The sequence below is a fragment of the Hylobates moloch genome, unplaced genomic scaffold, assembly GCF_009828535.3.
Source record: "Hylobates moloch isolate HMO894 unplaced genomic scaffold, HMol_V3 SCAFFOLD_1, whole genome shotgun sequence".
In the NCBI taxonomy this organism is placed as follows: domain Eukaryota; kingdom Metazoa; phylum Chordata; class Mammalia; order Primates; family Hylobatidae; genus Hylobates; species Hylobates moloch.
Window position 1 is genome coordinate 137,082,404 of NW_026652276.1, and position 26,391 is coordinate 137,108,794.

Below are 26,391 nucleotides of genomic sequence, written 5' to 3' on the forward strand. Positions count from 1 at the left end.
TACAACCCCTTCATGGCCAGCCTGCCATAGTGAAACCACCCTCAAATTGAAACAAACTTCTGAGAATGAACAGAAAAAGGAGAAGGAAGATGCAAATCATGCTTCATACCTTAGAGTCCCAGGGGATCACTGCCAGTAGAGGTGTAATTAGTGAGCCTTTAGTAAAGTCACTGGGATTCTTTTTCTCTCACCTCTTTAGTGTGGTGACCATTTGCTAGCATCTGAGTTTCTTCAGTTGATCCTGAGAACCTCCATTTGTCTTTCCCAGGATTTCCTCAAGGCATGAGTCTGATTCTCACCAAGCTCCAAAAATCACTGCTTATAGCCCTCACTGGATCCTCTCCAAAGTCATCAGACACAGTTAGTAGCTCACTAGTGAACATTCATCCCTAACTCTCTTATTGCTGCTGAGGCCAAGCCGAAGGATCTGGAGGACACTAAGTAGACCACTATTTAAGAACAGAGAGACACTTATAAAACCAACTGGGGAAAGGATAACTATGTCCAGCCTTTTGTCATCAATATTCCATTGAGCTGGATAACTGTGTCCCACTTTTTAAAACTAAATGTTTAATTTTGAGATAATTGTAGAGTCACATTATTTTAAGAAATAATACAGAGGAATTCTCATGTACCCTTTACCCATTTTCTTCCAATGGAAGTATCTGGAAGAACTACAGGACAATTTCACAACCCAAGATACTGATATTAGCACAATCTACCAATCTTATTCAGATCCCTCCAGTTTTATTGTACTCACGTGTGTGTGTGTGTGTGTGTGTTTGTGTGTGTGTGTGTGTATGCATGCATTTGGTTCTGTGCAACATAATTGCAAGTGTAGGTTTGTGCAACCACTACCACAGTCAAGGTATAGAATAGTTCACCAGTAGGTTCCCTTTGTTGCCCTTCTTACACATGTCTCCCTCTTCCTCTCCCTTCTCTCCAACCCCCGTAAACCACTAATCTTGTCCTCCATTTTAAGAATGTTACATAAATGGAATCATATAGTATATAACCTTTTGGGATTGGCTTTTTTCACTCAACATAATTCCCATGAGAACTGTCTCATTTTTGTCAAAATGCTTGGGAGATTATCTGATAATTAGGATGATTATGTTTCTTAGTTTAATAGGATTTTAAAGTCAGAAAATGTCTTTAATATACAACATTCCACTTGACTCTTTCAAAGGAGTAGAAAGTAAAGGTTTAAAGGAAAAAACAAGTATTGGCGATAAGATTGCATTTTCTAAGTGTGGCAGAGATTGGCTGAATCTCCACCAAAACCACCACCTCTTCCTCTTGAGCCTACCACAGGACTATGTTTTCCAGCTTCTCTCTTGGAAAGACATAGTTATGTGACTATGGCTTCTGGACAACTGGAAGTGACAAGGAGCAATCAGTTCCAGTTCCAGTCTGGTTCATAAAAACCTCCCACACGTGTCCTTTTGCATCCCTTTTCTTTCTGTGACAATCTTGGAAACCCACGGTGAACTTAGAGGAGCCACAAGGTGGGACAAACAACCCCTATTTAGCTCTCCAGGATTTCTTGACATTTAGAGTTCTGAGTCAGAAGAGGTGTGGGAGCAGCTACTGTGCGCCTGGAGGAAGTGGAGTGGAGGGAAACAATAGCAGACTCCAGCAGTTCCTTTCCCATCATTTCCTCCCCAGCCTGGTGGGGCTGCCTCCTGTCCCAGACCAAGAAGATGCACTGTCTTTACACACACATTCAAAGTGGCAGCCTCAGGTCACCTTAGAGGTTTCTCAGTTTTCTTTGAGGTTTTTTTCCTATAATTTTTCTTGAGTTAATCTTAAGAAAGGGAGCTGTGGTAATTCAGCATCTTGTTAGCCATTATTTGAAGGTTTTTAATCTATGAATTAATTTTATTTATTTCTGTTATTATAAAAGAAAAAAGAAGCAGAAATGAGAAAAATGTAACCTTAGGTTTATTTTACCAAAACTTACATTTGTAGTATGGTAGAATTCCTGTGATTTTGCTGGCTGAGGGAGCTTTAGCTCCTCTGGATAATCATACCAACATGATGCAATTGAGGTTGAAAGAGGAACTAAATTCAGAAAAGGAAAGCAAAGGAGTCACGGGGCTGGGTTGACTATGAAGACATGGAGAGATGTGTCTTGACGTGTCTAGGCATGGGTTGCAACCTTCCTAAATCTTCCTGCAAACTTGCTTCTCATTTCTGCTCAACTTCCTTTTCTCATTAGTGCCATTCAAAGATGTTTTTAGTTCTTCTCATTTCTTTGGTCTATTAAGACAGATGTTGAAGTGGCATGTTTATCAGCAGGGAAAAGTGACAGTGATTCTTTCCACATGAATAGCTGCAAATGAACACTGGCTTCTGGAACTTACCTCTGGGTAGTCTGGCAGGATCTTAACTCCTTCCCTCTCCCCAGTCCCCAGCATGGCCTGGGGTGGATTCTAAATAATGCTCTGGGTTGTCTTTTTCATTCTTTTTTATTTCTTCACCCAGAAGCACAAGTGGGTTTTCATAATAACATCCTTTCCCAATAAGGTCTGCTTGCCTACAAACTTTGGAGAGAGAATGTTTACCTTCACGAAAGATTTTCTTAGCATAATTTGGAATCTTACTCTTAAAAAAAAAAAATCCACTATGTCCTTTTAACAAAATGTGTGAGTTGATTGGCAATAAAAACAGGGGATAAACTGGTTTTTAAGAAACACTTATTTATAAGGCGAAGAATGACGATTAGGGAGCCCCTTTCTAAAGTACTGCATTTGATAAGTGCAAAGGAACAAAGTCAATATTATTACTCAAAATGGATTAAAACTTTAACCCTGAGTCGTGACACCTTCTAGAGTACCATAACAATAGAAGGCTTCTTTTGGACCTGACAGTGCATTTTGGCTGGTGTTCCCATGCAGTGAGCTGACACACTCACTTTGGACATGCAGTTGCCCACATACTCTCACATCCACAAACATATATCCCCAAAGGAGATTCACTCTGTAGAGCAAAACTAGGAGGAGACTGAGCATGCAGGGCTCCTCTGTGACATAGCTTCATGAAAACCAAAGGAATGGAAATATTCATAAGAAAATCCATGGCAACCAAGACAGAGTATGCAGTGATACCCTTGATTGGGTATCCAAAGAATGGGTCCCTGCATATGGAATGGAACAATCACATGTAGAATAGGATAGTTCAAAAACAACTTACATTGCCTGTTTTCTTTTTTCTTGTAGCATGTTTTCTTGTCCACTTATGTTGTGCTTGTATGAATATAAAAATATATATGCACGTCCTCACACATACCAGCTGGATGTTGAGAGGAAGAGAGTTGGAATAATGAAGTGGTAGAGGGACACGGGACCAGAATTAAATGCTTTATAATAAGTCTTGATATGTAGGATAGTAACAACAGTTTCATTGTTTTACCACATCAACTATATTTCATTCTTCACATTTCTACGTAAATTTTAGAAACAGTTTCCACCAAATGACTTGTGGTGAATTTGTTTGTGATTTAATCTACAGATGAATTTAGGGAGAATTCATATTTCTAAATGTTGAGTGTTAAAATTCATGAGCATGGATTCTTCTTCCATCATTTAGGTCATTTAAACTTCTCTCAATAATATCTTAACATTTTCCATGTAAATGACTTTTATATATTTTGTAAGATTTATTCCTAGAAACTGTTTCATTTTGATGTTTCTGTGAATGGTACCATTTTCTAATTGTTTATTGCTGTTTATCAAGTGCCATTGGTAAATTCACCGCTTAATTAGAATAACTTATTTGCTGCTTTTTAAAGATATTATTTTTATCCAGTCCTATGTCTGATACAATTCTGTATCAATTATTCTGATATAGAATTATTAATAGTTTACCTTTTTCTTATGTCAATTTTGATAAATTAAGATTTTATGGAATTTTAAAATTTCATCTAAATTTTTAAATGTATCTTCAGAAAGGTATTTATGATATCCTTTTACCTTTCTAAATGTCCACAGAATCTGTAGTAATAGTCTCTTTTTATCCTTGATATTGGTTATTTATATCATTTCTCTTTTTTGTTGATCAGTCTTGCTTGACCTATCCATTTTATTAAGCATTTCAAAGACCCAGGTTTTGGCTTTGCTGATTATTTCTGCTGTGAGTTTGTTGCTACCTAAGTTTTGGTTTTGTGTTTATTTTTTGCTATTGCCTACTGTCTTTGGATTAACTTGTTCTTCGAACTTCTTGAGGTGCATAATGAGATCACTTATTTTTAGACTTCTCCTTTTCTTTCTTCCTTTCTTTTTTTTTTTTTTTTTGAGACTGAGTCTTGCTCTGTCGCCCAGGCTGGAGCGCAGTGGTGCAATCTCGGCTCACTGCAAGCTCTGCCTCCCAGGTTCACACCATTCTCCTACCTCAGCCTCCCGAGTAGCTGGGACTACAGGCACCCGCCACCACACTCGGCTAATTTTTTTTGTATTTTTAATAGAGACGGGGTTTCACCGTGTTAGCCAGGATGGTCTCCTGACTTCGTGATCCACCTGCCTTGGCCTCCCAAAGTGCTGGGATTACAGGCTAGACTTCTCGTTTTCTAATATATTTATTTAAGGCTGCATATTTTCCTCTAAACACTGCTTTACCTGCATACTACAAGGCTGTATATTATTGTTCAGTTAGAATTATTTTGTGATTTAACCTTTGACCTATGGGTTATTTAGAAATATATTGCTAAATTTCCATACACTTGAAATATTTCTAGTCATTTTTTGTTTCGGATTCTAATCAATAGCAAAATTGTGTTTCATTGTTGTCACAGAACATTATCTGTCTGAGTTCAATTACTTGTAATTTATTGAAAGTCTCTGTGACGCAGCACATGGTCAGTTTTGATTACTATTACATGCACACTTGAAAAGAATGGTGCATTCTGCAGCAATTTAGTGCAGTGTCCAGTCCATGCCAACTAGGTCAATTTTGTTCATGACATTATTCAAAATCTTCTATAACATTACTAATTTTTTTTTACTTAACAAGTTATGTAGTGAGGCATATAAAAATATAGAAACATAGGTATGCACCTAGGTACTAATTATTTTTCTTAAGTGAAAAAGTAACTGGAGTCCAGTAATTTATTTCAATCCATTTGTGCATCTGCTTTAAGCAGGTGTAATTAGAAACTGTAGAAGTAAAATTCTCTTTTATTTATAGCATTAACAAAAGGTAAAAGCTACATAAGTAGGCTATTCTTACCAGTCATAATTTTTGTTGGCAATGTTCTTGTTTTTGGTTTGGTGGTCACTCAATGAGGAAACTGCATGCCCTAAAACAAGTTCTTTCCCAGAAATTCTTAAAAGCAACCATCCATACTACCCCTGAACTCATGCAGCACTCTATCAAATTTCCGTCATGTGAGAGAATATTCACACTGTGCTGTTCAGAGTATCAGATAAGCCTGATTACAATGAAAACATAGAATTTTCCAACTTACTCACTATGTGTGCTCCTCTACTCAGCTGCTAGGTTGATCTTTCGAAAATGCCAATCTCATAATTCTGTTCCTCCATTTAAACATTCTCCGGAGTTCCCCATTATCTCCAGGAGAAAATTACATTTCTTTAGCTTGAGATTCTAAGTCTACTGTAGTGTAGCTCCTACCTTCTTCTGTTTTATCTTTTGACATGCCCCTGAGTTTCATACAGACATGGGATTATCTGAATAGGTCACTGCCTTCAGTCTGCTCTCTCCATGCAGAGTCTGCCATTTCCCTATCCCATTCTGTGTGCCTGGCTGACCCCTACGTGGCCTTCAAGATGGCTCTGGTCAACTCCACTGGGGAGGGCTTTGTTATTAGAAGATTCCTCTCCTCTGTGCTTTCTTAGCCCCCATCACACCTCTGCCATTTCACTTACAGTACTGCATTGTGGGTGCTGGTTAGCTTTCTGTCTTCCCTACCTGAGAGAAGGCACTGCATTTCCCCACTTTGTATTCCTAGAGCCTGTCTCTCCCAGTGCCTGCACACAAAAGACACCCAGTGTTGAATGTTTTTCAAGTGTGGCCATCTTAATCAGCTGTCATTAATTATAGAAACAAACAATGGCCAGAAAAATGCTTGGATGACATTATCGGATGGCATTAAAGCATAAGACTAAAAGTCATGTTGGGGCATCCCATTTGGAAGAATTGTTTTAAGTTATTTCCTATGGCATTTAGGTAAGTGGCAGAGGACAGGAGTGACGTGGAGGAGGCAGGTGTATGAAAAGGACCCAGAGATGAGTATGCCTTACGAATACATAGGTGTGATGAACTGAAATGAAGTTTTTTTTAATTCAAATGAGTTTTTAGGGCTCATGATTCATTGGGACATGTAGAGAAAGTACTGTAAAAGATCCAGTTCTCTCTCATATCCTTTCAAACAAAAAAAGCCTTTCTGAGACAGCAGTACTTGTTGGTTACACTGGCATTTTAAGAGCTGCCTACCCATCCTCAGAGGGAATAACCTTGGGCAGAATAGAGAAACGTGAGAAAGTATGTTTCCATAGCTTCTTTTTACAGTTCATTTTTGCTTGTGCAAAAGAATGAAATTCTAGCAGGGTCTAATGCTCAACGGATGTATATGTTTTCAAGGCATAGGATTGTAGGGCTTTCTGCGACCTCACTGGGGTGGGGAATAATGCCTAGTCCAGTATAAGGCAGTTTTCTAAATTATAAAGTTGAACCAATAAGTTGCTTCTTAATGAAGCTCACCCCATTGGTCCTAGGAATTATCTTTGTGGAAAAAAAAATAATATCTCTCCTCCCTAACATCCTTTTAAATTCCAAAATACAGTGCTCTGTCTTTTCCTCACATATTTCCCCTCTTCCAACACCTTTATGCATCCCACATGTTGATTAGTGTAGGGTCAGGGGAAGTCAGCATCCAGGGCTTGCTCTGGATCTGAGGGCACAGGGGACTGAAGAGATGCATTATCTCATCATATGCCTTGCAGGTAGGAAGCATACAGAAAGCAGAGTTTACGTCGAGAAATGCAAGAGTCATGAAAAGATGCAATGGATCATCCACAATGAAATTGCACACTGTCTTAACTGAAAGGCATCTTGCCAAAGTTTGAAGGCATAAGCACTTCCTAAAATGGTGTTGCACTTCTATACTGGAACTATTATCTGGCAGCAGCAGTGACAGAAATGGATGGAGTGCTGGAAACTATGAACATTCTCTCAGAAGAGAAACCTTATTAATATTATTATTATTTGTATATTTTCCTACTTCTTTATCTTCCTTCCTTGTAAATTTATTTCGAATGCTCATGAAATAAATTCCCCTTAGGTGTCCAGACCAAAAATTCCTCTGGGTAGTATTAAAACACCAGATCTCCATCTTTCCCAAAATATAGGCTGCAGCATACCATGGGACCTGGCCCCTGATGACATTTGCCTTTTAGATGGAATGAATTCACATGAAAAGCATCTAGACAACTTTACTAGGACAACAAAGGAGAGTAGTTGAGCCCTCTGGCCTCAGCTAGTCTTTTCCAGTTGAACAAAAATACTTTATGACATGGGTATGAAAGATCCTGGCTAATTTTCAGACAACCCTTCTTAAGATAGATTAAGATCTAGGGAATACCTTCACTATAATGACAAATAGAGAGGGGTCCTTATTCTCATGAACTTAAATTGGCCAATGATAAAAGAGCTAATTTGAAACTCTTTTGCCCAAAGAATAGCCATTTCACCGAGAGATAGGTAGGATATGGCAGGGCAGGGCTGGAAATTCCAAATGGAAAGGATAAAGAGCTAGAGAAAGGTGGGCTGAGGGGCTGATGGAGCATAAGCACCTGAACGCTATGCTAAAGCTCAACAGAATTTGAAAGGGACATCTGGAATCACTAGGCTTTGTGTGGCAGCTACATAAAGCAGAAAGTTGGCAGCTGCAGCTTGTATCTGACATGGGTGACACCCAAACAGGAGATGGGCATATACAAAGCTGGTCACTACTTAACTCTTTTTAACAGTAAGTTCTTGTAGTCTTTCTATTGTCATATTTTGTTTCTTTTTAAAGAAACTTTTTATTATATTGATTTGGGCTTTTACCTTTGGTTCATAGATCTATGTTTTTTTGAATTGTATTGAACACACAGCAGATGCTCCCTAAAATTCACTTCTGTTTCCATTAGTGATTTTTTTTTTCAAAAGTGAGTCCTTTCACATTTTGAATGCTGTATTCTCTTCTGTCTTTATTGCTGTATCTCTTCATGAATGTTTTTTTCTGTTTCATCATCCTTGAGTAAAGAAAGGTGAATGTCAGCTAGTTGTTCTTCCATAAACAGAGTGACGGGTTGTTCTAGGTTCCCTCACTGACTGCCAGGAAGTTGATTGAATCTTCTGCTCATCTCATAAGCTGGAAAGACAGGGTTACATGTAAATTTCTAGTGCCTCCTACGCATCCAAAAGGTGCATTATTTCTGTGTCATTTCCTCTCTGGATCTGTTGAAACCACTTGGCTAGGGTTTTGCTTTCTATTTACAGCTTCCTGTTGGGTCAGAACTTCACACTGAATGCATAAATGTGACTGCCTAATGTCTGCCTGGCACCACTGGTGACTACATCAGGGAGAAGCCTCTGAATGGCTGATTTTCTGCCAATTGTGGCACAAAGCCTGGGTCTCTCTGGTGGAGCTGATTTCAGTGCTACTCATCAGAACAGCTGAGTGAGATTCTGAGTGAAGCTTTCCCTGAAGGCCCCACTCCTGTTCTGGCCTGGGGTCCCAGCCCGCTGATCACAAGGTGATATGAGGCCCCTTCATGACTTGATTCTCTCAATACTGTGCTTTCCCAGGAGTGGGAATTGTTAAAAAGTAGTGGCTATACATCCATAGTCCATACAATGTCCTTAATAATTCCAATTATTTTTCAACTGATGAGAATTAGCTTTTAGTTTGTAAAAGTGGGAGAGGAAGTGTTTGTATGAAAAATAGGAGATTGTCCTAGTAAAAGGTGACGTGTCAGCTCATTTTCATGTTTAGTTGTCCTTGTATTATCAGCATTTTATTTTATCTGCCTCTTCTTTCCAGAATCTTTTTAAATTACTTGTCCATTTTGTAAAGTTTGAGTTAGTTAAATCTAGGTCATGAATCAACAATCCATTTAACTGGAGACTCACGAATTCACTCCCTTGGAAGACCACTGTGCTAGAGTATGCCTTAAAGATTTGTTTTTGTTTTGTTTTCTGGAAAGGATATGAATGATAAATTGTGAAGTTGTTAACACCTGAGAATGTATTTATTGGCTTCTTATGTACTTAGTAACTCTGTAGATGTAGATATAAATGTCTTGAAGTTTCCCATATTATTCTAAAAAATTGGTACTATTATTAAATTGCTTTTTGATGTTTGACATGATAGAAGTAGATGGCCAGGACAATTTTTTGTTACTTTGTAAGTATTATATTTCATTTTCTCAAAGATTTTAAAGTTTGTTTATTCTTTGAAATCAAAAATTACAGTAGCATACATTTGATGTTTTCATTTACTTTTAAAAAATTGTATTTGATCCCTTTTCATCTGCTTATACAGGTTTTACTTTAGCCTAGGAAAACTTATTCAATTAAAGCTGCTTCTGTTGTTTATTTCCTATGGAATTTCTATTATAGGTAGATAGGATCTTCTGGCTTTTACTTCTATTACTCTTATAATTTTTCTCATCATTTTCTTGGTTTTTGTCATTTCCTCTTAGGTTCTAGAATTGAGATGGGTTCTACTAGAGATTCATGTCAGTTCCTGGTAGAACCTGTAAGCCCCAAATGGAGAGAGGCATTTTTAAGAAGTTTAATTTTACTCTCATTTTTGAGAGTAAACTTTAAAAAGTCTAATTTTACTTTTATTTTTGAGACTAAACTTTAAAAAGTTTAATTTTACTCTCATTTTGTCATTTGAGAGTCCAAACAGCCTAGGGGGTAGCTGGGCACCTTGAGGTGAGAGTCAGAACTGGAGGCAGACTTAGCCAGGAATGTGTTTTGCTAAAGAGCTTCCAATCCTTATTTGGAACAGCAGTCAGGGCTCCCTGCTGCTGTCTCCCCATTCTTTGGCAGGCTGGCTATCCCTTCTGTGTGAGTGACTGGCAAGCCCTTCCCTGCCAACTCCCTGTCCCGTGCTGCCTCTGAAATTCAGAACTCTTCCCAGTGCTGCTAATGGCATTCCGAAGGCTGACCTTCACCTCCAAGCCTGCAGGGGCCTCTGCTGATTTCCTTTGCATATTTCCCTTTGATATATTGCAGATTCATAATTCAGGTAGAGACTACCTGAATCTAATGTTATTTGTATTTTATATCATTGAAATTCCTGGAAATCTTTTTATGGTTGACCCTCTTGCCTACTTTTTAAGGTTGATCCAAGATTTTTTCTCATTCTTTATTGTGGGTCATTTTCATGCAAATCAGGAAGGGAGTAGTTTATACCTTGCCATGAAGGCAACCTATTTGAGGATATTTTGATGTCAGGAAGGTGAGAACAGATTGCGTATACCAATGGGAAGTGGAGATTTGACAATCATTCTTAAATATCTTGCTAGAATTTTTCTCATTTTGTTATCTGTGATAATCAAAGTCATTGAATAATGACAATAGTTATAACAATTGCCTTTTCAAAGAACAAGCATGAGTCACATACTCTATATCAATTTCATTTAATCTTTAGGTCAACTTTAGAAATTTCATACTTTGCTCTTCATTAAGATAACACTCAAAGATGTTACATAACTTACCTAGGGTTGCACAGCTAATAAGTTATGAAGTGAGCTTCAAACCCCAGTTTGTCTTCAAAGTCTCTACTCTTTTCATTGCTGGTTATCAAACAGCCTGAAGAGTTGCCCAATCTCCAAATCTCTGTGGTATTTACAGTATTCTCAGTTACCGCATGTTGATCATCTGTACTCATTTTATTGTTCTCATGAATACTAAGTCCTCTGTGCAGATAATGTTGATATAAATAACAGAAAAAAAAATGTTTTATTGCTTCTCTTGTATAGTCTGGAGTTCCTCGGTTTAAAATCAATCCTCATATTTTCTTTTTTTTAACTAGGGTATTTATCTCCTCTCAGAGTGATTTTTTCTGTCCAGTAAAACAATTTACTTTCATCTATTCCTTCTGTAGCCCTCTTGTGGTTCTCAGTAGTTTAAATGTTTTCTTCTGTCTTGGGACATGCCTGGGTCATGGGGCTGCCATTATCTGGGGCCACTGCTGGACCAAGTGCCTTCAACAGAGCAGAATCTCAAGAGGTATTTGGTGATTTTGCTGCTGGTCAAGCTTTACTATGTCCACAGAGAACAAAAAAGATGAAAATTTGAGAAAAAGCAAAATCATTGATAATTTAGGATTCATAAAGATAAAAGCTAGCTAGAAAGTATGGTCAGTGCCTGGTTGGAGAGAAATTTTTTCTTCTTACTTCACAATGGCAAAAATGTATACATTTATTTTATTACTTGCTCCTTTGGTCCCATAATTATTTTCCTTTCAGGTGTATCAGAATAAGTGAGAATATTCGATGACTGTAAAATATATCACCATAGTTGTAGGATTATTCTTTGTTTCCTCTATTCTAATGAAATTATGTCTTTTTATTTTTCTAGATTACGGTCTTTGGTCAAACAATTAGAGAGAGGGGAAGCTTCAGTGGTAGATCTTAAGAAGAATTTGGAATATGCAGCCACAGTGCTTGAATCTGTGTATATTGATGAAACAAGGTAAGCTAAAAATAACAAAAGAGATTAGTATAGTGATGGTAAATTTTCTCTTAAATGGCTTTTCTGACATTGTCCCCTGTGCCAGGAATGGGGTGACATTCAAATTACTCATCTTTGAGTTTTAGTTTCCACAAACAAAGAGGATAGATTTGGACAAGTCACTTACTCTCTGTACCTCCTCATCTATAAAAGGAGCCGATAGAACAAATCTCATATGGCTGCCATGACAAGGAAGTAAGATTATGAAAGAGGAGAAAAACTAATTTTTAAAAATCCACTAAGATTTTAAAAATCAGATATAGAGCTCCATTGCAATTATTGTATGTTGTTAGTGTCAGTCTAAAAATTGTGTTTATGTTTTAATTCATAACGTCCGTTAGTAAATGGAGGCTCCTGAAGTGATCGAGAAGCATGTGTTCTCTTAAGCACCCAGCATTCCCTCTTCAGTCTTATGTATGTCGCTGATTTACTTAGCAGGTTTATTCCACTTGAATTATCTAAACGTATTAAAGCGGTTTCAGTTACTACATATGTTTGAAAGTTACAAAATTGCATTTCTTTTGAAAAATGTTGAAATGTTGAATATGAAAGGTGTGGCTTTTTTTCCCCTGATTCAGGCAGGCTTCTCTGTCAGTATTTGTGATATCTTACTTTTATTTGCCAAATTCCAATCTGAAAGTATTTCACAGTAATCTAAGATTTGTATGGTTTACTATTATTATTATTTTGCTGACACACTTGGTTTCTAATTTAAGGAAATTTGATATCACAGCTTTTTTCCAAATGTTATGTTTCCTCCGCTTACCCCCACCCCAATTGGTAAGTCTAAAGGAAAAAAAAAATCCAAACACCTTTACATTGGCAGCTACTTTTACTGCTAATTTTTAGTTGGGTTTACTGTAAATATGACATGCTATTTTAGGTTTTAACATTGCTCTTTGTGTTTGATTCTAGTGGTCTGACCTATGAACAAGTTTGAAAAATCAGCAAAACACAGCTGTTAGATGATTAAATCATTGTGCGCAAATAAAGAACTGCATTATTTTGAAATTTTTCCTTGAATTTAGACATTTAAATTTTGGTAGCAACCTACAAAACTAGAAAGAATATTAATTATCATCACTTAGGATCACTACTTCAGAGGACTGGGTTGCTGTGATTTGGTAGATACTTTGCAAACTCTCTAAGCGTCCATTTATATTTTTAAACAAAATAATGTCACATGGTCCATCTATGAAATAATATAAGGCTCCCTGTGAAAGCATTTTTAAATAGAAGGTTTAAATTTCACTCAAATGCTACAGAGTGCTTCTGGGTACAATGGACCAGTTCCTTTGTCCAGTCTGGTAGAGAGAACCATCCCGAAATATCAGTGGAAGCCAAGACCGTTGTAAAACACACATGGCGAGCTTACGTAAGCCTTACCAAGAAGGCACTGTATTTTTTGTGGCCAATTTAATTTGGTTTCTTTGCACCTAACATGCAGGTGAGGCAGAGAGGAGCAGCTGCTTTGAATAGAGAGCTCCAACTTCAGATTGAATCTCAGTGTGCTGATTCTGTTTCTTGTGTTCAGGAGACTCCTGGATACAGAGGATGAGCTCAGTGACATTCAGTCAGATGCTGTGCCGTCTGAGGTCCGAGACTGGCTGGCCTCCACCTTCACGCGGCAGATGGGGATGATGCTCAGGAGGAGCGAGGAGAAGCCCCGGTTCAAGAGCATCGTTCACGCAGTGCAGGCTGGGATATTTGTGGAGAGGTAAAGATGTCATTCATTGTCATTTAGTGACTAAAGCAGCCAAAGCAACACATTTCCAATAACTGGAAGCTTTGCTTTAATGTAGTTTTCCTATCTTTATAAATACTGAAAATTGTGGGTAGAAACAGATAGTCTTGAATGAGAAATGGCAAAAACATATCTGTTTTAATCTCTGTAGCATCATTAGGAAAAGCTTTTGCTATTGCTCAGAATTTTTTTGTTTATCAGAGAAGATTTAGTTTGAGTTCAGTCTCTAATTTTTAAAGCAGGAAATCATCTCATCTATCATCTTTTGAAATAGATGGATGATGTCTCCATTTGGAACAGATCTGGGATGTTTTGAGGTTGCTGACCCAGGGAGGACAGTTCATTTCAGTGGTTTGAAGTCCCCATGACACTTCAGTTTTATTAGCTATTTTACTCTTTGAAATCAAATTGACCCCCTTACCCAGCAATAGATTCCAGAAATAGATATATTCTTCTTATAATCCTTATCGTGTAATTATACATTTTAGAAACACCATGGTAAGTTTAAATATTACCTGGGACATTTTTCCATCTTATTTTTGACAGTTCTAAAGAACAAGGTATTCTAAATGGTTACCCATAGGAGTTCTTCATTCAGGTTAAATTACTACACCGTTTACTGTCTATTCTGCACTATAATTCACTCTGGCAGAAGAAGTGACCCATTTAATAATTTAATTTCCAGTCTGGGGCCTATAGAGTTACGTTTTTTTCCCCCAATGGTTCATATGTTTGGGATTGCTTTAATTTCTTTTGAATTTAACACTTAGACCACCTGTGAATATTAAAAATGTCAAAAAATGAATTTTAGGTTCTTTGGATCACCCCACTTGACTTCTCATTATTTGTCAATACTTGGTATGAGTCTGTGGATTACAAATCTTACTTTGTAAGATATCATGTTGCATTTTTCCCTTTTGACTTTTCAGAATGTATAGACGGACATCAAACATGGTTGGACTGAGCTATCCACCAGCTGTTATTGAGGCATTAAAGGTAATACGAGTGAAAAGATTTTACAGTGTACATGGTACCTAATAAAAAGTAGAGTTAAATTTGTTAGAAAATAAGAGGCTTTCATTTACAGTTACTTTTCCAGTTATTCCTGACTTTATTCTTTCATTATCTTTTTATTATTTGTTCTAACAGTATCACTGTCTTTTCACCCTTCATCTTCCCAATTTAAAAACAATCAAACTCTCTGTGGGTTTCATTTCTTTCTAGTACTTTAGAGTAGTTTAGGTTTTATATAGTTATCTGTCATTATGAGATTTATCTGATTTTTCCATACGAGATCAAGTATGTTATGGCTATAAGTATTCAACATTAGGAGGATCTTCAATATTTGTAATTGTCCCATTATCTCATTACCTACTCCAAGTCCATTTTATAGATGAAGAAACCAAGACTCAGCAAGATTTTAAAAAAGATTTAATTAGAGACAGAGCTAATGTTTGATATCAGAGTTTTCAGCACATGGTAAGTTCTTAGTAATGTTTTACTGCATGAACGTATGGCGCGAGAGCCCTTGTCCCATCTATATAGCCCATTGTTTTCCAAAGACTTTCACTGAGCCAAATGTTCCCTTGGAAGTCATACAAATGTTTGAGTTTAAATGGGCTAAATCCTGCAGAATTACCTCTAATCAGGCAAGTTCTTGGAATTGTATAGAATATCTCCAGGAGCCCCAAAGCAGATGCATTCCTGAAGGCATTGGTCTGAGGGTATTTGAGATTTGCTAAATTTGATTTGGCTTCTGTATTCCAATGCGTTGCTGATCCTTAGCCCAAGATCACTGAGGTCATTGACATCACATGTTGTCTATGTATGGACTTGGGCCATGTGCTTAGGGACATCGTAGCATTTTGACCTTTGCTAAAGCCATTGTTTTCTTTCTCCAAAACCTGAAAAATGTGATGATATTTTCAGAAGCTAAATTACCTATTCATGGAGTTAGGGGGTGGGGAGTGCTTCTTGATTAATGTCAAGAAAGAGCCCCTTGGGACAATCTTGATTATATATTCATAGGCCTTTCTCTTGTCTCAGAGACATCTACTAGCTGAATTTGAGAGACCATATATACACAGATTCTCATTTCTCCTTTGTTTGTCTCTACCCTTTCCATCTCTTCTTACCTAATCTTAAAAGCAGGAAGGATACTCAGGAAGGACCCAGCAAGAAGACCTGTCTTTTCTCCCATTCCTCTTTAACCCCTAATCTGATGCCCAATACATCAGTACAGTAATGTACAGTGATATTTCCCATTTTAATCAGTGAAATCACTTCAGGAAATCTGATATTTCTTAACACCCACTATGAAGTTGTATTGATTTTCATAATTGAACCTGAATGTTCAATCAAACTCTTAGAAACATTAAAAGCATCCTTATTGTCTTTAATTTTTTCCTTTATCAGGAACATAAGTACAAGAGGGTATACTGGTACCAAGACATTTATGAAAATGTTTCTTCCAAATTGAAGCCTCTTTTCTATGCAGAATAACTGAGAAAGAATTGGAACAAACTGTGATGTGCATGAATTGTTATTTTATACTTAGCGAAAAGAAATTCTCAGATGCACACATGTTGTCTGAGAGGACAGGTACTAAGATTATTCAGATAATGAAGACCTACTAGCTCTCTAAATAAATTGCTACTTCTCCTCACATATATTGTTGATATGTGCATTGAAGCTGAAGCTGCTATTTCTCTTGGCTGTGTCCCCCATTTACTGGGGAAGTTCAAGGCTTTTTACAATGTAATGTTTTTTCCACTTCTCCAGAGGCTGATTTTGTTTGCAATGAGTTGGAGCAATCACAGATATAGACTCTTTTGTTTCTTTCTTTATGTACTACATGTTAGAAAAAAGATTATTTCCACTTCATTGCTAGAAGTTCATATGGAATCATTACTGTTTTCTTTTATTACCGAAATTTTCCCTGAAGACTGAGAGAATACAATTCCCTAAAATAACCCTTATGCTACTGTCATGTTAACCTTTGTGGTTAATGTAAGAACATGACATAAAATGATATTTAAGTAAGATAATAATGAACCAGTCTCTAAATTTGAAACATGTTGCATTATGTTATTTTTACTTTTTCCATTATATATATGTATAATGGACTTAAGTATAAAGCTTCTAACTTGAGGTGTTCTACCTCTAGTCTTCTGAGATTAGCCTAATGGAAATGTAGCTGTGTGCTCTTCTTTGTAAAGGCATCTGTTTTGTGACTCAGGAAGTGACACTTTGGAAAGACTCCAGGCTTAAAGTGGGAGGAGATGAGGAGGTTCACGCTTCCTTTGTGTTAGACTAACAGGAAGTTCCTGCAATTTCTCTATAGGAAGTGTCCTTGGGCAAAATTTGGGGAATGAGGAAGAATGGTTGAAGGCAGTTAAACTGGGTACTTGTTAAAAATGTGGATTCCAGGCCCCACACCAGGATTCTCTGGAGTCCCCACTGGCGGATCCATATTTTGGCTAAGCCCCTCAACTGGTTCTGAAGAACGTTAGACTGAGAATTACAGCTAAGCCTTCCCTAACGTGAGAGACCAAAGAGGACATCCATCTCACTGTCTCTATTTGCTCATCCTCTTTGTTCTCTAAGTCCTGATATTCAGAATAAATCTTGGCTTTTTATCATGATAATCTCTTTATTTCTAGTGATAGAGAGCCCTTTCCTTTCTGGACACTAGGATTAAAAATTATCAGAAGTGACACAGCGTTTTCTAACCTACTGAGTTGTCAGTGACTTTTTCCTTAGGACTAAAGATAAGACAATGTATGTGACTCATGGCAGTGCCAATGATAGTAACCAAGGTAAAGCTTTAGGTCTTGGGTTAATCTTAAGTGTCCTTGCTGTCTATAGCCTGGGCCCTAGTGGGATGAGGCCTGGGTCACAGCACATATTCATGGCATTTACAATTTCATCGGTTGGCAGTGAGATCACTAAGGGTCGTTAGTGAGGTTACTACCTGGCTCTGCTACCTTATGGCGCTGGACATTTCAATTAATCTCTCTGAGGTTGCCATCTATAAAACTGGAAAAAGTAACACCTATCTCTACACTTGTGAGGTTTTGCAAATGTGTGTAAACACTCACACTGTGCCTAGCACAGAAAATGTGCTCACAGAAATGTGCCTGTCACTATTTATTTGGTTATTTTAATGGAGGGGCAGTTATTGAAGACTTAAGTGAGGTTACCACTAAGTGTGAATTGGAACAATTCAATTGAAACCCCTCCGGAAAAGTTTGATTTTCCTATATACAATTCTGTTTTCCCTGAAAACAGTTTATTAGCATCCAGGAGGGAGACCCTTGATGGCCTTGGGATGAATTTGGCAGTTGGAATGTTTGGTCAGGAACAAAATTGGGATGGATGGATTATGTTGGAATTCAGTGAGGGCTGGGGTGAGAGTCACTTATGAGAACCAAGGTCTCTACCAGTGTACCATCTGACACCTTGCCTGTAGGCAGTGTGGTCTCATGTGAATCCTTGCTGTCAAGCTCAAGTGAATATGCTTCACTTAACCACGGGAAGTGAGATTTTGGTGCAGTGAAAAACCAAATGACTGTTGCTTTAACCATTGCTTAAACAAATCATTGTTTACTACATGCACAAGAAGTTGGTTACGATAAGCCAAAGCTTAACAGACTGTATTTACATATATTTTGGAGTAGCTATTTACAGGCAAAGACTTTGAACTTCAGGGATGGTATATAAGGTGTGTGTTCAGTTTAGTTTTTCCTTTTACTTTTTTTCAGTAAAGCGACTAACAGATTTGAGGACAAGATCCCAGACTAGCTACTCCAGAAATAGTAGCATTTTTCTGTCATATTAAATGAATGCTTTCTTTTTGGTTTCAGCTCAGCAGTTTAGATTGATGTGGCATATTATTTTGTGTTCTACATCATGCATGTTTCTGAACACTTCTAAATGAGTTAACATGCTTAACTGTAAACTTAGAGGAAGTCATTGGATAGTGTCAAGGGATTGGAGAGAAGTTCAGAGAAGAGAAGCACCGTCGGCTGTAGTGAATTAAACAGTAGCAGCTGCAGGGCTTAATGGAAAGCAACTGATCTTAGGCATCGAACCTATGTGTGTGTTCTGGCCCTGCCTGTATCTCCAGCACTTACTCACCTTGGGTGTTAGGGAAATTAGGTAATTTATCAGTTTTATTATCCATAAAATGTGACTAATATCTATCATTTAGAGGTGTTTTCAGGATAATTTACATATTTATCACCAACCATAATGCCTGTCATACAGTAGGTACTCAATAAATTATGGCTATTTTTATTAGTAATAAGACTAATTTTTTTAACAGTGAATACTATGTAGACTAGTCAGATTGGAAAAAGTTTGAGAGTGGAAAGTCTGTTTGAGTGTCACACTGTGAAATCTCCAGTGAGGGCTGCAGGCGGACTTGAAAGTGAGGAGATTGGTAGGTGTGTAAGTGACTGTGGGCTAATGTGTTCTTTCTCCCCCACCCTGTCCTGCAGGATGTGGACAAGTGGTCCTTTGATGTCTTTTCCCTCAATGAGGCCAGTGGGGATCATGCACTGAAATTTATTTTCTATGAACTACTCACACGCTATGATCTGATCAGCCGTTTCAAGGTCAGTACCTCTTTAAAAAGAAAAATAAATAAACTACATGCATATGTTTATCCTCATATGACTTTTGGGTTCAGACTCTTTTAATACGCGGAATGAAAACTGCTCCAGGCGACTGAGGAAGCATCCTTCGGATAGCCACTGCTATGAATTCCTCTGTGGAGGGTGACTTTGATTGCGCCCTTGCTGGTGGGTCTTAGTGGCATGGAAGAGACGGGAGAGACCCATTTAGATTCCGGTCTTCCTGGAAGTACAACCCAAAGCCTGTAATAATCAAGCTCCCTTTCAGGCTCTGCCCAAAGGTCTCATTTCCACATGACTTTGTGTCCTATCGACCAACGCTGTCAGAGGGGCAGTAATGGAGACAGAGTGAGCATCTGCTGTCTCTGTAAACCTTTTTTTTCCCACCACTTGGCTCATTGAGACAAATACTATCACTTATCATCTGTGACAGGTCATTGGTATTTCCCAGCCATTCATGCTTCAAATTAATTCTTCAACTTTACATAAAGAACTTGAATCGTTTCCAGTGTTCAACTCCCTACAGCTTTCTAATACTGTAGACTCTCGAGATGGGGTCAGATCCTCAGGGAGTTGATGTAGTCATCTGCCAACGTCTATGGTATCAAGCTCCTCTGACTTCCCTCATCAAAGGGATGAGCCTCTGGAAAACACAAGTCTTTTTCTGTACAACATATTGATTTCTCCAGAGATGTAGTTCTTTATTTTCTCCTGGGGACTGTGTATTTGAAGAGGTATCTATTTTTTTATTGGTACAAATATTGTATATATTTATAGGGTGCATGTGATATTTTGTTACACGCATAGACTATGTAATGATCAAGTCAGGGTTTTTGGGGTGTCCATTACCCGCATTATTTATCATTTCTATATGTTGGGAACACTTCAAGTCCTCTCTTCTAGCTATTTTGAAATGCGTAATACATTCTTGTTAACTGTAGTCACCCTACTCTGCTACTGAACATTAGACTTTAATCCTTCTATCTAACTGTATGTTGGTACCCATTAATCAATCCCTCTTTATCACCAACCCCCTATACCCCCACACACATCCCAGCCTCCAGTATCTATCATTCTACTCTCTAACTGCGTAAGATCAACTTTTTTAGCTCCCACATGTGAGTGAGAACATGTGCTATTTGTCTTTCCATGCTTGGGTTATTTCACTTAATGTAATAACTTCCAATTCTATCCATGTTGCTGCAAATGGCATGATTTCATTCTTTTTTATGGCTGAATAGTATTCCATTATGTTTGTATACCAAGTTTTCTTTATCCATTCATCCATTGGTGGACACTTAGCTTGATTCTATATCTTAGCTATTGTGAATAGTACTGCAGTAAACATGAGGGTGCAGATATCTCTTTGATACACTGATTCTTTTCTTTTTTTGTTTTTTTTTTTTTTTTATAAATACCCAGTAGTGAGATTGCTGGATTGCATGGTAGTTCTACTTTTAGATTTGTTTTTTTTTTTTGAGAAATCCCCACACTGTTTTCCATAGTGACTGTACTAATTTACATTTCCACCAACATTGTAGAAGTGTTCCCTTTTCTCTACATCCTCACCAGCATCTTCTTTTTCTTAACCATAATAGCCATTCTTACTGGGGTAAGATGATATCTCATTGTGCTTTTGATTTTCATTTCCCTGATGATTCGTGATAATGAGCATTTTTTTCATGTACCCGTTGTCCATTATATGTCTTCATTTGAGAAATGTCTATTTATATCTTTCCCCACTTTTTAATGGGATTATTTATTTTTACCAAGTTGTTTGAGTTTCCTGTACATTTTGGGTATTAGTCCTTTGTCAGATGAATATTTTGCAGATACTTCTCCTATTTAACAGGTTGTCTCTTCACTCTGTTGATTGTTTCCTGTGCAGAAGATTTTTAGTTTAATATAGTCCCATTTGTCTATTTTTGTTTTTATTGCCTGTGTTTTTTAGGTCTTAGCCATAAAATCTTTGCCTAGACCAATTTCCTGAAATGTTTTTTTCTCTTGTAGTTTTATAGTTTTGAGTATTATGTTTAAGTCCGTAATACATTTTGAGTTGATTTTTGTATATGATGAGAGATGGATGTCTAGTTTTATTCTTCTATATATGGATATTCAATTTTTCCAGAGTTATTTCTTGAAGAAGGGGTCCTTTCTGTAAGTTTTTGGTGCCTTTGTCAAAAATCAGTTAGCTGCAAATATGTGGATTTATTTATGGGTTTCTTATTCTATTCCATTGGACTGTGTGTTTTTATACTAATACCATGCTGTTTTGGTTACTATAGCCTTGTAACATATTTTGAATTTATGTAGTGTGATGCCTCCAGCTTTGTTCTTTTTGCTCAGGATTGCTTTGGCTATTTGGGCTCTTCACGGGCTCCCTATATATTTTTTCTATTTCTGTGAAAAATGACATTGGTATTTTGATAGGGATTGCATTAAATATGTAAATTACTTTGGGCAGCATGGTCATTTTAAGAATATTAATTCTTCTGATCCACGAGCATGGGATGTCTTTCCATTTATTTGTGTCCTCTTCAATTTCTTTCATCATTGTTTTGTAGTTTTCCTTAGAGAATTCTTGTGCCTCCTTGGGTAAATTTATTCCTAGGTATTTTTTTTTTTTTGGTAGCTATTGTAAATGATATTGCTTTCTTGATTTCCTTTTTTGGCTAGTTCATTGTTCACGTTTAGAAGCACTACTGACTTTTTAAACTTTTATTTTATATATTTTTAAAAATATAGAGATAGGATTGCACTATGTTGCCCAGGCTGATCTTGAACTACTGGCCTCAAGCAATCAGCCTCCCAAAATGCTAGGATTACAGGTGTGAGCCACTGTGCCCAGCTGGTACTGATTTTTGTATGTTGATTTTGTATCCTGCAACTTCACTGAATTCATCAGATCTAATACTTTTTTTGGTGGAGTCTTTAGGTTTTTCTAGATATAAGATTATATCGCCTGCAAAGGGAGAAAATTTGACTTAATCTTTTCCAATTTGGATGCCCTTTATATCTTTCCTTTGTCTGATTGCTCTGGCTAAGACTTCAAGTACTATGTTGAATGGAGTGGTAAAAGTGGAGATATTTATATTGTTCCTGTTCTTAGGGGAAAGCCTTTCAAGATGTCCCCATTCAGTATGAAGTTAACTGTGTGTTTTTATATATGATCTTTATTATATTGATATATGTTCTTTCAATTCCTAGTTTGTTGAGAGTTTTTATCATGAAGGGATATTGAATTTTATTGAATGTTTTTCTGCATCTATTGAGACTATCATATGGTTTTTGTCTTTCATTCTCTTGATATGTGATGTATCATGTTTATTGATTTGCATATGTTGAACTATCCTTGTATCCCTGGGATAAATCCTACTCAGTCATGGTGTATAATCTTTTTGATGCACTGCAGATTCAGTTTGCTAGTATTTTGTTGAGGATTTTTCATCTATGTTCATTAAGGATAGTGGCCTGTAGTTTTGTTTTATTGTTGTTGAATCCTTGTCCAGTTTTGGTATCAGGGAAATGCTGGCATTGTAGAATTAGTTACGGAGAAGGAGAAATTGCCCCTCAATTTTTTGGAATAGTTTGAGGAGAACTGATGTTAGTCCTTCTTTGAAAGTTTGGAGGAATTTGATAGTGAAGCCCTCTGGTCCTAGACTTCTCTTTTTCAGGAGAATTTGTATTACTGATTCAAACTCATTACTCGTTATTGGTCTGTCCAGGTTTTCAATTTCTTCATGATTCAATTTTGGTAAGTTGTATGTGTCCAGGAACTTATCCATTTCCTCTAAGTTTTCCAGTTTGTTAGTACATAGTTGTTTGTAATAGTCTCTGATGACCTTTTGTATTTCTGTGCTATCAGTTGTAATATCTCCCTTTTCACTTCTGATGTTGTTTATTTGGATCTTCTCTTTTTTTCTTTGTTAGTCTAGCTAGCAATTTATTTATTTTATTTGTCTTTTCAAAAAAACAACTTTTCTCGTTTCATTGCTCCATTGCATTGTTTTGTTAGTCTCTATTTCATTTAATTCTGCTCTGATCTTCATTATTTCTTTTTTTTACTAATTTAAGTTTGGTTTGATATTGCTTTCTTTTTCATTGAGGTTCAGTGTTAGAGTGTTTATTTGGAATTTATCTACTTTTTGGATATGCACATTTATTGCTAAAATTTCCCTTTAGCACTGCTTTTGCAGTATTCCGTAGCATTTGGTATGTTTAGATTTTCATTTGCTTTAAAAATGTTTTTATTTTCTCCTTAATTTCATTCTTAATCCAGTGGTAAATCAGGAACATGTTTAATTTCCATGTATTTGTACAGTTTCCAAATTTCCTCTTGTTATTGATTTCTAGTTTTATTTTACTGTGATCTGAGAAGACACTTGATATTATTTTGGTTTTTAATTTTTTGAGACTTACTTTGTGTCCTACCATATGGTCTAGGCTGGAAAATGTTCTTTGTGTTGATGAGAAAAATTTGTGTTCTGTAGCTATTGGATAAAATGTTCTGTAAGTGTCTATTAGGTCCATTTGGTCTAATGTGAAGTTTAAATCCAACTTTGTTAATTTTCTGTGTAGATGTTCTGTTTGATGCTATGATAGAGTGCTGACGTCTCAAACTGTTATTGTATTAGAGTCTGTCTCTTCTTTAGGTCTAGTAATATTTGCTTTATACATCTGGGTGCTTCACTGTTGGGTGTGTATATGTTTAGAAATGTTATATCCTCTTGCTGAATTGATTCTTTTTTCATTATACCATGACTTTGTCTCTTTTTACCATTTTTGACTTAAAGTCTGTTTTATCTGATACAAGTATAGCTACTCCTGCTTGCTTTTGATTTCCATTTGCATGGAATATTTTTTATGTCTTTTTCTTTTCACGCTGCGTGTGTCTTTACAGGTGAAAAGAGTTTCTTATAGGCGACATATAGTTGGATCATGGATTTATTTTTAATCCATTTAGCTAGTCTATCTTTTAAGTGGTAAGTTTAATTGATTTACATTCAAGGTTGCTATTGATATGTGAGGACTTATTCCAGTCATTTTATTAATTAATTTCAGATTGTGTTGTATGTCATTTCTTACATTCTTATTATTTATAATTGTGGTTTGGTGGTTTTCTGTAGTGGTAACATTTGGGTCTTTTCTCTTCCTCATTTGTATATTTGCTTTACCAGTGAGTTTTTCCTTTTGCATTTTCATGATGGTAGATACTGTTTCTTTGTTTCCAGGTGTAAGACTCCCTTAAGCATTCACTGTAGGTCTGGTCAAGTAATAAGGAAATCCCTCTGCATTTGCTTGTGTGGGAAAGGCTTTATTTCTCTTTCATTAATGAAGCATACCTTTGCTGAATATAGCATCCTTGGTTGGCTTTTTTTTTTCTTTTAGGACTTTGAATCTATTATCCCATTATCTTTTTGCCTGTAGGGTTTCTAATGAGATATCTTCTGTTCATCTGATGAAGATTTCCTTATAAGTGACTACATGTTTTTCTCTTGCTGTTTTTAGAATTTTTTGTCTTTGATTTTGACAGTTTGGTTCTAATGTGCTGTGGAGATCTTTTTGAATTGTATCCGTTTGGGAATCTTTGAACTTCCTGTATCTGGGTGTCTAAGTCTCTTGCTACGTTTGGGAATTTTTCCACTAGTATTTTGTTAAATAGGTTTTCTGACTCTTTTGTTTCCTCTTTGCTTTTGGGGATACTGAAAATGCAAATATTTGGTTGTTTAATGGTGGCTCATTCGCCACATAGGTTTTGTTTATTCTTTTTTCTTTATTTTTGCCAGACTGCATTTTTTGCGAAGACCTATCTTCTAGTTCTGAACTTTTTTCTTCTTGCTTGGTCTAGTCTACTGTTGAAGGTTTCAGATGTATTTTGTATTTCATTAAATGAATTATTCCATTCCATAATTTCTCTTTGCTAATTTGTATGATAGCTGTCTCTTTGGTAAATTTATCATTAATATCCTGAATTGTTTTCTTGATTTCTTTGTATTATTTTTATGTATTCTCTTGTATATCACTGAGCTTCTTTAGAATCGATAATTTGAATTATTTATCCAAGACTTCATAAATTTCATTTTGATTGGGGTCTCTTGCTGGGTAATTAGTACGATCCTTTGGAAGTGTCGTATTACCTTGCTTTATAAATGTTTCTTGTGTCCTTATGTCAATATCTGTACATCTTGTTTAACAGTCACTTATTTCCATTTTTAAAATTTGCTTTCACATGGGAAGACTTTTTCCTGAAGACGTATCTATGATGTTGGTTGAGTAGAGAACTTTGGCTTTGATTCTGGCTGTGTGTAGTAGTGCAGTCTTTGTATGATTCCTTTGGCTGTAAACCGTGTCAGCAGTGTACGTGATTTCTTCAGTAGCTTAGAGTGTAATTGTTAGTGGAGGCTGTGGTGAAGTTTCACTGGAGATGGGATGCCAGTTGGACCTGACCTTGGGCCCCAGTAGTGGCAGTGGTGGGCCAAGCATGCCTGTCCCATGCCTTGGGCCCCAGGGAGCTCTACACTTGCACTGGTGTTTGCAGGTCCAAGAGGCCTGATTCTTGGGCTTCCAGGTGGCTTGCTCAGGAGCCAGTGGTGGCAGCAGTGGGCCAAGTGGATTGGGGGCTTCTCAGTCCCCTGAACAGTAGGCATGGCATGAGCATTGGAAGCAGCGGTGGTGAGACTAACCCCTCATTTCCAAGCATCATAGAGGTGGCTACAACAGGCTAGGTGGGCCTGTCTCCAGGCTCACAGGTGGCATGTGCAGGTGGGTGCCAGCTGTGATGGGAGCATCAGTTTGAGTGGGCCTGACCTCAGGTGCTTGAGAGGAGTACTCAGTTCCCAATAGTGGTGGACTGGACAAGGCAATCCTCAGGCCCCCAGATGGTGTGTTGAGGCACTGGAAGGTGTGGAGCTGGGCCTGTTGGATCTGCAGCCCTGCTACTGTGGAGGGTATTGTTGCTTTCAGTGGCAGCAGCTGTATACAGGTGGCTGGGGAGTATGCACTTCACTTGTGCTTTGGTCATGGCTGCAGCAGCCCTCCGTGGAAGCTGCTGCAGGTGAGGGGTTTTGTCCTTAGGGTGCATGAACATGCATGGTGTGTTTGTTCCTGGGGGCAGTGCAGTCTTTGCTGATGGTTCATACTTCATCCCTGGAGGCAACAGCCAGCCACAGTGGTGGCTGCAGGCAGAGAATGTCAATGGGGCTCCAGAGATATGGAGATACAAGGACTATTGAGCCCCCAGGTAGTATGCAGTCTGATGGG

General features: G+C 37.4%; 1 protein-coding gene across 5 annotated transcripts in view; it reads left to right on the plus strand.

Annotated features, from left to right (window-relative positions):
* The window catches only part of PDE1C (phosphodiesterase 1C), a 586,050-nt gene that overhangs the window by 436,412 nt on the left and 123,247 nt on the right, over positions 1-26,391 (plus strand). For all 5 annotated transcript variants that reach the window (XM_032758380.2, XM_058445830.1, XM_032758382.2 and 2 more), the window contains 4 exons: positions 11,599-11,712; positions 13,286-13,468; positions 14,425-14,491; positions 18,997-19,113. In XM_032758380.2, coding sequence (XP_032614271.1) covers positions 11,599-11,712; positions 13,286-13,468; positions 14,425-14,491; positions 18,997-19,113 — 481 coding nt within the window. The remainder of the gene's footprint in view (positions 1-11,598; positions 11,713-13,285; positions 13,469-14,424; positions 14,492-18,996; positions 19,114-26,391) is intronic.